The following is an 18,267-nucleotide window of genomic DNA, read 5'->3' on the forward strand; positions in this document are numbered from 1 at the left end:
TCTGCTGAGAAGAACATGGACTGAGCAACTATGTTAAAACTCAACAATTTTCCCTGAAGCTTATGTTGTTTGTGGGTTTTATTGATTCTTGGGCCTTATGGGCATGCATTGGATACTTTTTCTTGTAAATTTAACAAAGATTCCTCGTGTCATAACTTTGTAGCCAATTTTTACTTTTTATTTATGATTTTGTTGACTGACTATGAGAGAACTTATATTAGCAATTATGCATTATAGTGACTAGAGAATCATTGGAGCGATTTGGAGTTGTCTCCAGCTTTGTATTTTGTTTGATTCTTTTATGAGAGAAATAAATGCCTGATTGTTGTAGCTGTTTGAATTTTATTACTTCAAACAATGACTCTGGAAAGTGTCTTAAACTCAATTGTTTGAAATGCTTTACATTTAAATTGGAGATGTACTCTCATTTTAGCAAAGTTCCAATTTAATAGTGAGGAAGAACTGGCCTTTATATAAAGTAAGTTCATATTTTTTATGATGAAGAAGAAGATTGACTTCATCTTGGAGTGCGCAAAATCGGATGCCTTTTGGGATCTTTCATGTTCATCATAGGGCACCCAGGGATATTTACAGTTTTGTTTAATTGCTGTTAGAATTTTAAGTTTATGTTTTCACATAAAAGTTCCAATAGACATGCTGTCTCAGTATTCTAAACATCTACTTATTTGTCTCTAATCATTGCAGAGAATCCTCATCAGATTATATTGTAATTCAGTGGGACTTGCCAACCTTTGTTGCGCTTCTACAGTTTATTTATGGTGTTGCGTTGAATCTGTCATTCACTAATTTTGTGCCACTCTTGGAGGTATGACGCATGAATTTGTTTCTTTTGATCATTGGTCATGGGAAGATGGTTTTCTTTGAAGGCTGATGATGTTTTGATAGTTATTCAGTCATAGTTTTAGTCTGTCAAATGCTAAACCTATTGTAGACATCTTTGCGATGATTACCAAACAAGATAGCTTTATTACGTCAAGTGATATGCTTGCTATTAGGAAACTTAATTCATTTATTGAATGATGAAAATGCTAAACAAGTTATTAACTTATTATCCTTCTATATGTCGAAGATAGGTTTTCTTATTCTACAATCTTTCTGATGCATGTATATTTTTTTGAAAAGAAGGCAAAACTGAAAGCATGTATTATATATATCCATCTAATATAAACATGAATAGTTAATCTGGTCAGTCTTCTAGTGAGCAGTGGCAAAGTTAAGTCAAATAATCTGATAGAACCAGGTAGCTCAAAAAGGGAAACTATCCCTAGTGATAACCATCACAGTTAAAAAAAAATTACTTTTAATACTACTAACACTACCAGAAATAACAGGAACAAATCTGAGGGTATAATCAGCCTCATGAGGAGGAGGCTAAGCAGTGTATCAGAAAAAAACACACATACTACATTGGCCCCTAGGGACATAAGCCCTTAGCGTCCATCAATGCCAATACTAAATCCAAAACTTAGGAAGTACAGACATCGAAGACAAAATTTCCATTTGGAGGACCAGAAGTATCAATTTCTTTTACCAGTTCCCTAATGCATCACGATGATTGGATGTTCCCATTCTCTGGAGCATGCCAATGTGATAATAAAATTTATTCTCACAGGGTTGGAAAAAGTCCAATGGAAGTTTGCACTAGTTTCACCATCTTTAGGGACCCTGCTGAGTACATCAAATCAGAAATGATAAATTTAAACCACTGAAAGAGAGGAACTATCTTTTATTCCATAAAGCTTAGATTCCTGGAGTTATGTAATGTATTGAGATGATTTTCCAGTTAGACTGAATTGGTTGTCTATCTTCTCTTGATGGTATGCAGTCAATTTTTTCTCCTTAGCAACTATCAGAAATCAAATTCTCATATTTGTAGTGGTAAGGATTATGGATGGTTTCCTTCAACGTGCTAGCTGGGGAGAGGGTGGTCTGACAGAGAGGGGTCACGGTTCTTTCTTGTGTAAGGTGCAAGAGGGCCAAGAGACATTATCTCCTTTATGAGTTTATCTCAATTGATCCCTGAAGAAATCAATTCAGATCATCACAAATGTAGTGTTTGTTGTGTTGTAAACACACAACCCATTGCACATGGGGTCCCCCACTTTTTTGCTTCTTAGGTTAATAGTTTTGCTTAGCTTGGCAATGGTTTTGATCTTTTAGCCTTTGGGGAAGGTAGTAATGTCTTGTTAGTCCGGGAGAATAGTTGATCAATCCTTGAAATGAGTTAGAGTGTGAAACCTGTCCTTGGAAATGGATAGATCGAGTTAGGAAGTTTACTGAGTCTAAGGTCAATGAATGGGATCTTCATGTTGAGTGGGAGTACAACGTAGGATGTGAATTGCATGTCGTCCTTGTCAAATTGTGGAAATTCAATGAAAATGTGTAAGTGTTGCTTAAGAACACCCAATTCATGGTCTAGGAATTCAAGGATGAAATGCGAGATTATGAGCAAAGTTCACTTGACAAAGCACAGAAGTTGTCAAAGTTGTCAAAAAATGCAAAATGTTGTCAAGAGTGAAAATTTTGAAATGCTGTGGGGAAAATAAGAGAAAAATTTAAGTATGAAAGATCAAGACAAGGAAAATTCCTTGGGATTTTCCGACCTTGACAAGAGAAGAAATCAAGGAAAATTTTGGTAAAAAATTTCCTTGGACAGAAGTGCAATTTTCAAGTAAAATCCTTGTTTAAAATGTGGAATTCAAGGTTGAAATGTTAAAATCCTTGTTTGAGATAGGGAGTTCCTAAATTAAGATATAAAATCCTTGGTTGAGTAAGGAATTCAAAAATTGCGGTTCAAATTCCATGATTGAAATGTGGAGATTCACAAAATTTATTTAAAACCCTAAGGTAAAGTGTGGAATTCCAAAATTAAAATCAAATTCCAAGGTTCAAACATGGATTCACACTCAAGGCTTATTATTTTTCCTTAAGTAATTCATGAAATTCCTTGGCGAATTCATCATAGCTGTTGGTGTTGGAAATAAGCCACACCTGGACCGACGATGGACTGGTCCTAGAGGGGCCAGTAGCTCAGTGGTAGAGCACTCCAGCAGCGTATGGAACGTCCTAGGTTCGAGTCCTAGCTGTTCCATGTCTCAACATGGTATCGGAGCTAGGTCCAAGCTAGGAGCCCCAAGCACACGAGAGGTGTGGCTTAAGGGGGCGTGTTGGTGTTGGAAATAAGCCACACCCGAACCGACGATGGACTGGTCCAAGAGGGGCCAGTAGCTCAGTGGTAGAGCACTCCAGCAGCGTATGGAAGGTCCTAGGTTCGAGTCCTAGCTGGTCCATGTCTCAACAATAGCATTCATTTGTCCTTGCACAACTAGGATTTCCGCCTAGTAATCCTTGTTAACTCATGTTTAGCGCTTGGAAGTCTAGAACTACCTTGCTCTTGTGCCCATGTGTCCAGAACTCCTCCTCAAGTGCACCTAGTTGTCCATGGATACATGCTAATCCCACCCTACCTGTCCCTCTATGAGTGCAAATTCCGCTCAAGGAGAATTGTAGTATCCCACCCTTGACAGGATATTTACTTTTCTAATTTTCGCTTGTCTTTGATTTGGGTTGTATGTTTTTTTTGATATATTTGCAATGTTTGACACAACAATATAATGCAGCAAAATAGAAGATATTGCAATAATTATTTCAACTAAAAAGAATGGACATTACATAGGGAATATACAGCTGAAAAGTCCAGATTTTAACATCATCTTAGATACTCAGTATTTTCACAAAATATCAACAACCCTGTTCATAAAGTATCCCCTATTATCTAAATCAACAATACCCAGAAAATTTAGGAGTTACAATTCATGAACTTACAGGTAAGATATGTCTTGATACCCTCTGCCATACATGGTTACCAGAATGAAGTATAAAGTTTGCAGCAGTCATACAGTAGAAAGAATATCATCAAACCCCATTCAATATATGGCAGCAATTAAATCATCAAACCCTTGAAATTTCCTGTAGATTATCACTTCCAATCTGCACACTAATGGTTCCCATGTGCCAATGAAGAAGGCACAACCAAAAATGAATTTATGAATTTATGATAGTGAGAACCTGATAACAAGAGCTGTAAGGATTTGCTGATGAAGATTCTACACTCAGAAATGCGTAGCAGCAGATTATTGCCCACTTGCTCATGAATTCAAACCCTTGTAAATCCTTATGATAAACTCCACTAAAATACCTTAGTACTGTAGCGCGATACTGTTCACGCCACTGTAGCAGCCGGCACAAATTTTGATATGCAAAAGATTAACTCTTTAATAATCTAATCTTCAATGAAACCCTTATAAATTTCTGAACTTCTTCACCACTAAAGCACAAACGTGACCTCTGAATAAAGCCACCAGTATTTGCACAATCAAAGAGAGGCTACGTTCTCCAAGATTGAAATTACAACAAAACCCTAGGTTTCTTCTTCAAAGACAAAGCTTCTTTAGAATAGACAAATGTTGAAATTATTTGAGAATGAATGAAATGAAATCCAAATCCCCTTTTATAATGTTTGATTTGCATTTGTCTTCATCTCCTTCAATTTACTTTAATTTCATTTCTTTTTTCCCTCCTTTTGGTGCACAACATTAAAATATAAAGTATACTTTATTAAACACTTATATCTCCCCTTTAAATAACACTTTATCACTTATTATAAAGTATATTTTTAAAATATTTAAATCTCCCTTTTAAATAAAGTCCACTTAATTTATCAATGATATGCACTTAATAATAAATTATTATTAAAGTATAACTGTAATAATAATTATAACATTATAACTCCATCATTAATCATTTTTTCTCAATTCCGACTGAACCTGGGAGTTAACCATTGTATCCACTATCCATCCAACTGCCTTACTAAAAATAGTAAGGGTCTCTCTCCAACAACCATTATAGTAAGTCCCTCAAAATAGAACCATAAACCTCTGAATAGCCTAGCCTCAGAATATACCAACAATCTGGAGAGGAAAACATCGCCATCTGCCACTTGAAAAGTTGCATAACGCCCAAACTAGACCCTCTAATCCACCATACTAGCCTACGAGGGTCAAATGATAGGCTAATCCTTCGGACTCTGATGCTCACGAAAATGGGGACATTACAAGAATGTAAGTCTTCATTTGCTAGCAAAGGGTGAAACGTGTGTAATATGAAAAAACCAAATCAAACTTGCTTACGTTGGCTTTTGTCAAAGGGAGTTTGGGTTCGCTATTTCTAAGGTGGAGAATATATATGAGAAGATCAAAACATCATTCAAGACAGAATTCGCTTTAATTGTTTGTGCAGGGCAGAATTAATGCAGCCTTAAATTTATATGTATTCAAGTTGGGTGAAATCAAGTTTCAAAGAAGGCTGACCTGGTAAAAGAACAAGGAAAATGCTGTTTCAACTGACCTGATATGAGGAAATTTGAAATTACAATTTGAAAATAAACACAAAAATGTTGCCTATGTCGGCCCTCATTAGGGAAATTGCATTTCTAACTTGGAGCGCTATATATCAAGGATGTAAAGCATTATTTCCACATCAAATGCAATTCGAATTCAAGGCAAATTCAGGCAGAACAGAGCAAATTTTAGCAGATTGGAGACAAATTTTCATTGAAGATCAGATCTAAAGCCCTAAGGAGGTGTGAATTTGGGAGGAGAAAAGAGTTGCATATTCAGTTTTAGCCGAATGCTTCATCTTGTAATCAATTTACAGACCTGTATCAGCATTTTCAAATCAGTTTCCTGACTGCTGAAAGTGAAATCAGAACCTATTAAGCCCCAATTTTTTTGGAAATTTTGTGAAGAGGGGTGAAGATAAGGATTTATGAAGTGAAATTTGTAAATTATTAATGATATTTCTTTTCACACCATTCTTGAAGACTAATTACCATGAAAATTTCTTCAAGATGAATTTAGAATGCAAGATGTTCAATTTTCTTGCATTTCACTAATTTAGGGTTTCATCTATGTCATGTCCCCTCCTTGATCATTATATATATAAAACCTAAATGAAATAAAAATTATTAATATAATATTTATTAATGAAAGATTAATTGAAATTATTAAATAATAATGTTTAATCTGTCATGTCCCCTCCTTGATCATTATATATATAAAACCTAAATGAAATAAATATTATTAATATAATATTTATTAATGAAAGATTAATTGAAATTATTAAATATTTGTTTATTTATTAAACATTATTTTTTAATAATCTGAAAATATTCAAATAAGAATAAAGCAATATTATTATAAATATTAGAAATTGAGATAATGAATCAGATTATCATACGTAAAGAAGTCGGATACGTTAGATAACCAGTAATCTCTATATGGTCAATAATTGATCCCATGCGCCTTGTATGGCATGAATAGTCTTGAGGTTGTGGAGTCTGTGCAAGCGATCAAACAAGATAGATCGACTAAGACAAAGAGAAGGCATCGAAATAACTTCAGCGACATGGAAATTCCATAAAACAAATGGAAATTATCCCAATCTTAAGCAGCGATTTGTAATATTAATGATGAATTTCATTGATTGGGCCAAGTGATGACCAGTAAGTAGTAACAACATGAGCGGAGATTATATTTATCGAAAGGAGATAGATATTTCTTTATTGACTGCAAGGATATGTCGACCCAACCAAACGTACAGTCTAAGGCCAAGTTATGCGGAGCGATTCATCTACAGTCCCAAAGTGTTAAGAGACCAGTAGAAATCGATAAGGGAAGTAAGAGATGAGTTAATATTGATTAGTTGATAATACAAAGATTGGCGTCTAAAATAATTGGTGTATACTATTGGGTGGCTGCAATAATAAATAAGGATGTGATTGGTTAACTTCTGATAAAGGAGATACAATTAGCAGCAGTCAGCATACACTGGGAAGGTATAGATTAATTACCAAAGGCTACATCGATAGTCATAATAGCAAGGAAGTGGTGTGATTAGTAATTAACGAACATAAGACATGTCCTATTTGGAAAGAGATTAATAGTCCCAAAGGCTATGCCCCTTCGATGGGGAGGAGGATATAAAAAGATAGGACAAATCATCAAAGGAGGGGGAGAAAACAGAAAAGAGGAAGCGTGAAGGAAGAGAAGCTGCGGAATGGGGACTGCAAACAGGTAAGCGATTAACTTCCACGCCACAAGGGTGTATATGTGTGTGGACATGTGTGCCACACACACACATATATATTAATATGAATTCTGTCGTATGTGAGATAGTATACCAATCTCTTGGGCAGATTTATAAGTAGTATAATAATATTGTCTCATGGGTATGTAACAATAAATATATGTATGTATGCAGCATATTTGTAAGTACTTAGGAACAATAATAGTAATTAAGGAATATGTAGATGCAGACATAAAACATAGATGATAATGAAATATAAAATGTTATATGAATAACAATAATTTGGCTATGTGATGGAGGCTATTGGGAGAAAAGTTCCTTAGCCTAATTCAGGGATTATGACAGTCCCTGGTAGGCAGTATATATTGAGTATTCATATGCATATATGTTAAGGCTTGGGTGTCAAAAGCTCACCCAAGAAGAGATGGATCTGGCCGGTCCTCTCTGGTAGATGTATCATCCAAGGCAAGGAATTGATCATATATGTTGATCTTCCTTGGTAGGCTTGGATGTAAGATGTTACATCCAAGACAGGAATCGAATTATCCATCGATTTCCTGGTAAGGCTTGGAACCATGATGGGTTCCAAGAAGGCAGGCATTACAATCGCCTAAGGGCATGTCTTAGTACTGCATTCGTATCCTTTTTATTAAATAAGAATTGACACTAGTTTTAATTAAGTAATTGAAGTCTAATTGCAAATTAGATTAGTTATATATATATTTGTTGCATTCTAACAGTTTGTTTTGCAGGACAGCGATCTCTAAGTAGTAGGGACATTACAATCTACAATCATGATTTAAAGTGTTCTCTCTCTTTTCATGATTGATGTATGGCGAATGATGGAGAGATATTGTAACAACATAATGAAGATCAAGGTCTAAGGAAGGATTGCAAGGATTGATCCAAGAAGGCACATGAAACAAAGAAAGGGACTTCACAATGCAAGAGAGCAGATTTTTTAAGACAATGGAATCCAAGATGAACACTTCAAACAGGCTGATTGCAACGACGTTGGATTTCCTTTGGAAATCTAAGATCAATGTGAGGTATTCTACAAGATCAATACAAGAAGACATCGATATGCACAAGCACGAGACATTACAACATGAAGAGCCCTACAATGTGGAGGATTGCTCAACTACAACAAGAAGATCAAGGTCAAGGATAATTAAAAAGCATCAAGGAGGATTACTATCAAGGTCAAGGACAATGTGTTTAAGGAAGATAACAAAGAAAGATTGCTTCACATGATGGAGCATAAGACAAGGTGATGTTCAAGATGAAGGATTCCAAATGTGAAGATGGAAGTATGAAAAGGACAAGCTCAAGAAGCATCATAAAGAATTCCAAGAAAGAAGAGGAATTACTATGAAGATGAAGAAGAGCGTTCAAGAAGATGAGGCAATTTGGGAATGTGAACCATCACAATCAGTCAAAAGACCAGATAATGTTGAGTATCAAGAGATATTACTAGAGATGCAAAGACTTATTTGTGAAGAAGGATGGAAGTTTACATATGCAAGCTGAGGTGGCATCCATTCGTCTCCAACCAATCAAATAACGACAAGTCAGCATGTCCGGATTCATTTAATCTGACTCATCTTAAGGAGAACAAGTGGACCTATGGATGCATTGAAGAAGTGTCATCATCTACTCCTTGTAAATTGTGCCATTAGGGCTTTGTTAATTTATCATTGGTCCTTTTCCTCAAAAGGATATGTATTCAAAGCTTGTAGTTTTCTCATTGGATAGAATTTAATGTAAGATGGTGGTTGTTATAACTACCTCATTTTAGGGTTTCATTGAATTATCTTGGCTGTTGATTTGCAATCAATTGGGCCTTTCATTTGTAATTGGGAAGTCTATATAAGGCTTGCTCTTTTCATTTGTAAAGGCTAATAGAGTAATAGCAGTAAGGAGAAGTAGTAGAAGTAGTAGGAGGAGATTAGAGATTGTTGCCAAGACTATGCTGGAATAAATACATAATTTTTATTGAAGATATGGTGGATCTTTGTGTGTTGTTTCAACATTTTGCATGGTTTCTACTTTCGTTAGTTTTAGCTAAAGTTCATTGATTGTAATGGAGAAATGTGAAGATGTTTGATGGAATTCCTTGGTTCATACCATTTGTAGTTTGTTGCTTGCAAATTGCAGTGTATGGTTAGTTTGAACCTAATTAGCATTAGTTCAATTGTGGATGTTGATTTGGATTGCACTAGTATTGGGTATTTGGATGCATGTTTTACAATATGAAAATCCTCTGTTACCTTTGGAGATTGCATCAGTTTTGTGTAGTTGTTTCCTCATGGTGAAGCAAAACTTGATTTATGGAATCCATCTATCAAAGCACTATTTATTATCATCAATTTCCTTAGTTGTTTAGCTTAGATTTCTCTAACCCTATCTTTTTTCCCTTTTATTTTTCAAGTCAGTATTCCAGTGTTCTAGTAAGTGTAAGTACCTTTGTGATATGAGCAAACCACACAAAGTCTATCCATTGTAATTCACATTGTTCGCATTGTAAATCTTGGGGTTACCTTATTTGATCGCATAGTTTAGCATTTGAGGTTTCCTTGTTCAAGAGAGGATAGAATACTTGGTATTTTATTCTGTGTTGGCGAGTGTCACAAAACACGCATCAACAGTGTTTAAAAGTGGATGTTTGGCTGCCAAAGAAGAAAATCAACCTTAATCTTGAGCACCCCAGAGCAAAAAGAGAACTTGAAAAAAAAAGATGGAAAGGGGAAAACCTTTCCAGATGTAGCATCACCTTTTCCTGAAGCACCACACCCATGATCAAGCTTTTGACCAGCTGATAGCTTTCCAAATAACAAACCTAGGACTGAGAGTGAGAGAAAGCCATGTTATGGAGATGTACCACTGGTTAATGTTTGCAAAGCCTTCCAAGTTGAAAACATTGAAAGCCCTTATAGAGGGGATGACACAATTTAGTTTGATAGAATGATAGGCACCCATAATATCCAAAACTATTAGCAGGCATGGGATAAGTCATACAAAGCAAAGAAAGAGAAATAATCAAAAGGAAGGACTGCCCAATAAGCCTTCATCTTGTACAATCCGAAACCTTGTCGAGTCATAGCATGAGGGACTTCAATGGGAATACAAAGTGTCTAAACAAGTCCCCCCAATCTATAGTTCAAATAGTACCTCAATCCTGGGAATAAGGCCATTGTGATCGGTACAACTAGCAACAATGATGGAAAATTTTCAAAGTAAAGAGAGAGAAGTTGGATATCTATGATTGTTTGCCTCAGCTACCAAGCTTGAGGAGCCTGTTTCAGGCCATAGAGTGCTTTGACCAGTCTGCACACTTAATGTTCTTTTCCTACAACCTTGAACCTTGGAGGCTGCATCATGTAGACCTCTTACTGCAACTCACCGTTGAGGAATGTGTTGATGTGACCAAAGTCGTATTGCTACAACTCTCTCCGATCAACGCAAAATATAATGTTGAGTATCCTATCCTCTTTTGAAATAAGGAAATCCCTAATGCTGTTTGGTTTGATCATATGGGCGTGACCTCAATGTTTTGGTTGTCAGGCCTTGACTACAGGATAGCTCAATAGTTTGATGTGTTTTGCTGGAAACACAAAGGGGATTGATGTTGGTGGATGGATTTGGCTCGAAAGGTCTCAGACATGATTTCCCCTAGGCTCTACGAATTGATTCATCTGATTCTGTAGTATGTTTGATGCTGCCATGGATACTTTACTTTCAGATTTAAAAAAAAGTAAAAAGAGCTAAAAAGGGGAAGGAGGATGCTAATTACTTCTACCTAAAAATAACACATCGAAGTTGATAGATAGAAACCTTGCAATAATCAAATTTTATTTCGCCAACAATTCACGCAACTAGATAAAATTGATGCAATCTCCAAAGGGGAAACAAATTTTCATGTTATTAAACATAAACGCTGAATTTAAGACATTCATACACTATGTTAAATAACAGAACTAAGCATACTAGTGAGTTCAGACTAACCATGCAGAGGAATTGGCAATCAGCCAATCCTTAATGGTATGAACTAAGATTTCTATAAGATATCAACATGCACATATTATTTTGTAAAACAAAATGCATAACATAAATTCAAAGAGTGAAGAAATAGACCATGCACTCACATGAAACAATAACAAGTCTGAATGTATTTCTGTAGAGTTTCTGCAACAATCCAAGATTTCTTACTAAAAAATAAGGGAGAGACCATCCCTTATATAGACTTTCAAAAATGGATGAATGGCCAAGATCTAATCTTACAAGTGGCCCAGATTCATCCTATAAAACATGGCTGCCCATACCCATTAATGGACAACAAAATATCATCACCAACCATCAACTAACTAATAACTACCAACTACCAAACACAAAGCTGCTTCAAAAAGTGCACTTGCACGGAGCTCAAAAATTTACAATGACTTTGGTAGTTGGAAAGAAACTTTATGCTGAAAAAGTGCATTTAGAATTTAAAAGAAACAATTATTTTCAAGAAAGCACTTTTTCTTTCCCCGAGATAGACTCTTTCTCCAAAAATTCAACTTCCCCTTGCAAGTAATCCTTCCAGATGTCTCGATCTGCTGCATGTTCTACCCGAACGTAATCCTGAAATCTCATGCATAGTTGGAACAGTTCCATGCTGGGAGGCATAGGAGGATGGCGTATTTTGTACTGCATACCCTCTCGGTGGCGATCCACATGTTTCAGCTCACTGCTCCAGACCAACCGACGAGTTTCAAAACCCAATATGTCTGCATGCAACTCATTGGCAAATTACAGGTCTTTTGTTGAGTACGTGGATTTATCAATTCTCAGTCTATCCTCCCACCGTAGTTGTACCTCATTATCTGTCATGCTACTCTTCCAAGCAGGGACCATCGATCTGAGGATCTTTTCACCAAGATCCTTCATGTTTGACAAAACTTCATCGCACTCATCCTGCTCTTTATTTATGGTGTCCTTCATATCATTTTTCATGTTGGCAGTCCAGTACCATTGCTTGAAAGTGTTGATGTTGTAGGGATCTAGGATAGTATGCAATGTGGGAATCTGAGTGTGGGTCCAGAAAAGAGCCCTGATGAGGGGCAAAGCCATACCAACCATCTCATGGACCTTAAAACATTCTTTCTTTACTTCAAACATCTTGACACGAATGGTCTCTCGGTCGTGGGCCATTTTCTGCACATCCATAATGATTTTCTCTCCTTTTCTTTTAACGTCCTGGATCCATTTTTTGACGGCCTTGGTGGTGTCACACACTCCCTCAAACTTAGATGTGGTCCTTTGTGCCAACGCCAAAGGAGGAACATGGGACTCAACCGTATGTTGCAGCGGTCTTAACAGGTGGTCTATGTATCCTTCAACTTGCTCAACACGAGCTCGGTACATATCTCTCTCTGCAATCATTTCATCTAGCTATCTAAGCATATTTTGTACGAAATCTTTGAATTCTTCCGTCTCCTGCTCTTTGGTTGCTCGCCCTATTGGAATCAATGTGATGCTATAGTCGGCCAATGCAACCTGATCTGCTGGTTTGTCTGCAGGTGGGGCAGCAATATAAATCGTAGGATTCCTTTGCTCATCTTTGGTAATCCTGGAGTAAGTCTTTGGCTTTTTCTTTTCTTTAACTTTTATTTCTCCTATCCAAGAGAAGATATTCTCTAGGTCAATTGGTGGCTTGACAACCGCTTTCCGCTGTGCTCGAGCTATCAACCAGTCATGAGGAATGGTTTGCCCATATGTGACTACTAAATCCCCACTCTGTTCTTTGGTTGCCCCAACTGATCCACTGCCTATCTGCAACTGATCGGACACAGAAGGAGGAATGGGTGCAGTATCTAATCCTTTACTCACGGTTGAGTTCTCTCTCACCTCACCGAGTAACTGATGGGTATCCTCTAATAGTGGCTGTTCTTCAGTTCTGCTGGGTTCTTGGGTTCTATCTTCTTCCCTTTCTCCCTCAATCGTGGTGTTATCCTTGTTGCCGCCTTCCTCTTGCAACTTATGCCTGCTCTCCTGCGTGGGCTCTTGTTTACCAATCCCTTGATCAGGTGCAATCTCTCCTTCCTCGACCCGATTCTCAGGTCCATCCAAACTAATGATCCTTGCCTCTTGCTCATTTTGTATTTGAGGATTATTTGCCTCTGATGCAACCGGATCATCTTGTGAGGGTGGAGTTGGAAGGTGATCAAGTTGAATCACATCATCCTCTAAACTGGGGTCCTTGGATGAGGAAGTAACCTCTGGCCTCCTGATTGGGATCTTTTCTCTCCTTGTCCTTTTTGACAACCGAGTCCCCCTATTGGCTCTTGCCTTCTTTCTTTTTTTTTTTCAGGTTTCTCAACCTCTTCTTTTGGCACGCTTGAGGTTCCTTCGTCTTCTGAAGACTGGGAATCGAGACTGCCCATCAAATTGTATGTGAATTGGGTTCCTTCATGGGTTAGCCTCTCTATTTGTTGGGATACCCAGTTATCTGTGTACCTTCTTGGACCCTCCATGACAGCTTCAAAATCTGTGATAGGGTCCTGAGTCCAATCAATGGCTAGTGGGAGGTCCTTGACTGCTTCAAATTCCTGGACTTGCAAGCAATTTCCATAGTCTGTTACTTGATCCGGAACTTGGCGGTACTCATAAAGTCGCATTTGTTGAACAATCAACCTTGAATATTCCTGCCGACAGACCTCAAAGTCATCTGAACAATTGCTCCAGTAGTCCTCTATTGATGCCTTGGCCTTGTAATGCTTGCCGTAGGCCTTCTTTCCCAATCCATCATGATCAAAGTATTTCCTAGGGAAATGTTCCTGTATGCAATAGGAGGCCAATTATTTCCTAGGGAAATGTTCCTGTAAGCAATAGGAGGCTAGTTCGTCGAATGACTCCTTGGCCTGCACTGAATTCTTGAAGTGCACATCAAGGTTACCTAAGATCATGGGGAAGGTGAATCCTGACTGCTTTTTGTCCCTGAGTATGCTGCCTATTGGGTGTGCCTGCCTTGCTACCTCCATGAGGACTAATCTATCTGATGGGTAACGCAGAAGCTGATACGGTGTTCCCTCAGCCGGCTATTCTAATGTAGGTGAATCTGGGGAATTGGATTAACCATGCACCGTATTTCCGGATCAGGGTGGTAGCCTGCTTTGACAACCTTATGTGCAACCCTCCTTGCATCAATCTGACTATGTGCATTGTAAAATCGTCATTGACCCGCTCATATTGACCAATCGCATATGCAATGTTATTCTTTTCTCTTTGGGCTACATCATAGTAATGCAACTGAGGATAGCAGTCGTATACCTTCACCTAATTTGGCCCGTTCCTAATCTCACCTCTCTTGATTAATCCTGGCAGCGACTGATGTCGAGCAAACATATAGACCACGTAGGAGGTCATAGCGAAGTACTTCTCTTCGAGCTCAACCGTGTATGAATATTATCGCTGATAATTTGAGCCCAGTCAATCTTAGATTTCCCACCAAAGACTTGCTCAGTGAAGTAGAACATCCATTCCTCAAAGAGATTGGATTGCGGAAGTCCCATGACCCGGTTCAACAAGGTAACCATATCACCATATTCGTTGTGGAAGTCGCTTCTGTGGGTCTTTTTGCTGATCCTAGTGCTTGGGGGTCCTCTTTCTTTGAACCACTCTTCATTTATCAGTTTTTTGCACGGATTAGGACTCTTGTCACAAGCAATTTGGGCTTCATCAATGGTTACGGCAGTAGGATTATCAGGAAACGGGATATCAAATTCTTCCCCAATGGCTTTAGGTGTGAAGTCGGCCATTACCATCAGGTGTGAAGTCGGCCATTACCATCCCTTTCAACACTACCAATTTGGTTTCTGGCTGATAATGCTTGGCGGCTTCAACTACTAGTTCATAATTCTGCACGACCGGTGGGAAACTAGCAGCTTGAGCAATACCACTCTCCAACATCCGTCTGGGCTTGCCATAGGCGTTAGGAGAGTATACCCTGTTCCTGAAATCCTGAATATCTATATGTCCCAGGTCTGTATCTCCTATATTTTCCCACACTTTGGACCTTTGACTCCTTGACTCCTCCTCCTTGGTACTGATACTTCATTTTTTCAAACTTGCGGGGAATGTCAGTTTTGGAAGTCCGTGATGCTCTGGTTGCGTTAGGTGCCTTTGAAGACTTCGTCGCCGATTTAGGCATCTATCCTACACAACCAGACACAAATTACGAGACAGGCTTGAGAAAAGATGTGGGTTAGTAGTGCCAGAAGACGACGTTAGCACTAAAATCATTAAGTAGCCAAATAATTTTTGAAATTTGAAAGCGTTTTAAAAACAGGCTTTTTAACAATTTTAATCTGTGCTTGGAGAATGAATGCAATTTGAAGTTGAAAACCAGTTGGTTTGGTTACCTGTTGTTCTTGGAGCGGATTTTCAAAATGTTGTTCCTGATCGTGAATGGTGAAAGGTTGCAAACGTTATTAAATTACGCGATTCAGTGTTTCAAGTTTTTCAGTTTTGATTGAGCGTTTGAATGTTTTGAAGATGGTTCTGCGTGCAAATTTTCAGAAAGATGATCCTATGCGTTTCGCAGTTTCGGATTAGAATTCTTAAATTTTGTGCAAGTTTCAAATCTTTGGCCGAATGGTCGATTTGGTGAATGATTGATTGTTTCCTAAGGTTTAAGTTTAAGTTTTCACAATCTATTTTGCAAGTCAACCTTAGGTAAAAGAAATATGATCATTTTTCAACCATTTGAAGGGCAAATTTTAACTTACCTGACAGCAATATGATAGGTTGTTGACCGTAAACGATTGAAATTTGGTGTTGAAGGGAGGAATTCTCGGGCTTGACTCTGTAATCCACGCCTTATCTCTTTCGCATGATTCCCCTCAAACGAACTTAGCTTCTTTATGATTTTCGGCTTTTGAAGCTAGAATGCGAACTTTGAATCTATTATTTCAAAATGCAAACTTATCATTTTCGGCCGATGAGAAAACTCCCTTGAGATCCGGAACCGTGGTTCTCAGTTTGAATGATCTTGGCTCAGGAAGACCTTGTGAAATCTGAAACCTTTGAATCTTTTTCTGCACATGGGCTTACTTTGCGTGATTCATTCTCTCACTTTCGGCTCACAAAGGGTTTTTTTGAGCGATTCAATACCTTGGAGTGTCACAAAAGTGTTTAAAACTTTGAAGATTATCGATAGAATGGCGATTTTGAATTTAACTCCCTTTTTGGCTTCTCACGCGATTTCCTCTTTGAATGATTTCTCGCGATTTTCTCTTCTCACGTGACTTTCTTCTTTCCTGCTATTTTCGGCTTAGATCATTGCATTGCGCAAATTTGAGCTTTTTCTGGCCAAAAGCACATTTTGGGCGATTTTGATATTAACGTCTTTTCCTTATATTCGGTCATTGAGGATATATAGCGCAATATGAACTTGTTGAAGTTTTCGGGCCAAATATGTATATTGCGCGATTTACTCCTACCTCTTCTAAGCAACTTCGGGACATTTTGGCGAAATGCAAGATGTTTGGTCTTTGAATTGAAACGACCTTCTTTAAGCTTTTTGGGCCTTAGAGCCTTTTCGCGAACTTTGAGCCTTTGAAGACTCTTTTTCGGTCTATTGAGTGATTTTGTGAGTTTTTATTATTTTCGGTATTCGGAATGATTTTGCGTGATTTAAACCTCTCTGTTCTTTTCGGCCAAATGAGTGATTTTGTGAACTTGAAATTGCTTTTCACCTTTTTGGCGAATTGAGTGGTTTTGAAAGTTTAAGGTTTTATCATTTCACTTTTCGGCTTCGAGAGACATTTTGTGAACTTAATATTTATCTCCTTTTCGGTGTTAGGAGAGTATTTTGCGAGATTTTACCTTTATCTCTTGTAAGCAACCTTGGGCCATTTTGGCGAAATGCAAGACGTCTGGTCTTTTTTCTTCAATTTCGACCTTTAAGTTATTTTTGAGAGTTTTAACGTTTTAAAATTTTGGGCCAAGGAAGGTTTATAAACTTACAATGTTGCCTCAGAGGCCGAAATTGAACTTTTAGTTGCATTTAGACTTGAATTTCGGCTCTCTAGGTTGACTTTTGAATCTTTGGCTCACGTTTTTGCTTATGAAGCTGATTTTCAGAATCTTAAGTCATTTTCGACCTGAAAGGCTATCTTGGGAGTCTCCCAAGTTGCCTTGCTCACTTGTCTCGATCGGCTTAAGGCTTGAAACCTACCCATGACGTCGACGTCGTCTTGACAATGTTTTGCGTTTTCAGCTTAGGTTCTTTATTCAACTCAGATAACCAATTTTCTTATTAGTTCAAGACTCTCCTGTCAGCTTGCTGATTTGACTTAATTGCAACATCTTGCTTCTCATTTTCAAGATGCAAATACTTCAGTATCTAGAACTTAGGCCAACTCACTCTTGATAAAAATCACCTCCTCTTGTCTGAAATTTTCTAACTGTCGCATCTTCTCTGTGAATTATCGGGACTCCCTACTCAGAACCTGAGCGAGGACAAGACGAGAAAATAGGAAATGGGGACCCTATCGACGACGGGGAGTGTGTGCAAGGCACAACAAAATGCACTCTTAACATCCATCTGCTAGACTTTCCAACCAAATTGAGCTGCCAAGGCAAGGACAAGCCGAATGGTACTCATCTTGGCTATAGGAGCAAAAGTCTCCTCATAGTCAATGCCTTCCTTTTGTGAGAACCCCCTAGCAACGAGACGAGTTTTGTACTTGTCTAGGGTTCCGTCAGCTTTGTATTTAACTGTATACACCCATTTGTAGCTAATGCTAGAGGAAGATAAAAAAGAACCCAGGTGTTAGTCTTGAGAAGACTCTGCTGTTCAGTTTCCATAGCCTTTTCCCACTCAGGAATTCCTTTAGCTTCAGAATATGTTGGGGGCTCAAAAACACTGTGAATGTTGGCCATGAGAGAAAAGTTGATTGTATTTCGCTGCTTGCTCTTGCTTTTGGAAGATCTACCCTCGATGAGCTCATCAGGACAAAGATCACTTATGGTCATAGCCCACCATTTAGGCTGGAGAGTAGAAGAGCCAACATCAGATGCAGGAGGAATGACTAGAACAGGATTTGGAACAGGTTG

General features: G+C 38.1%; 1 protein-coding gene across 1 annotated transcript in view; it reads left to right on the plus strand.

The window, feature by feature from the left end:
* The window catches only part of LOC131065827 (BTB/POZ domain-containing protein FBL11), a 149,559-nt gene that overhangs the window by 44,486 nt on the left and 86,806 nt on the right, over window positions 1-18,267 (plus strand). The window contains exon 3 of the mRNA XM_059222065.1: window positions 706-826. Coding sequence (XP_059078048.1) covers window positions 706-826 — 121 coding nt within the window. The remainder of the gene's footprint in view (window positions 1-705; window positions 827-18,267) is intronic.

The sequence above is a fragment of the Cryptomeria japonica genome, chromosome 6, assembly GCF_030272615.1.
Source record: "Cryptomeria japonica chromosome 6, Sugi_1.0, whole genome shotgun sequence".
Taxonomy (NCBI): Eukaryota; Viridiplantae; Streptophyta; class Pinopsida; order Cupressales; family Cupressaceae; genus Cryptomeria; species Cryptomeria japonica.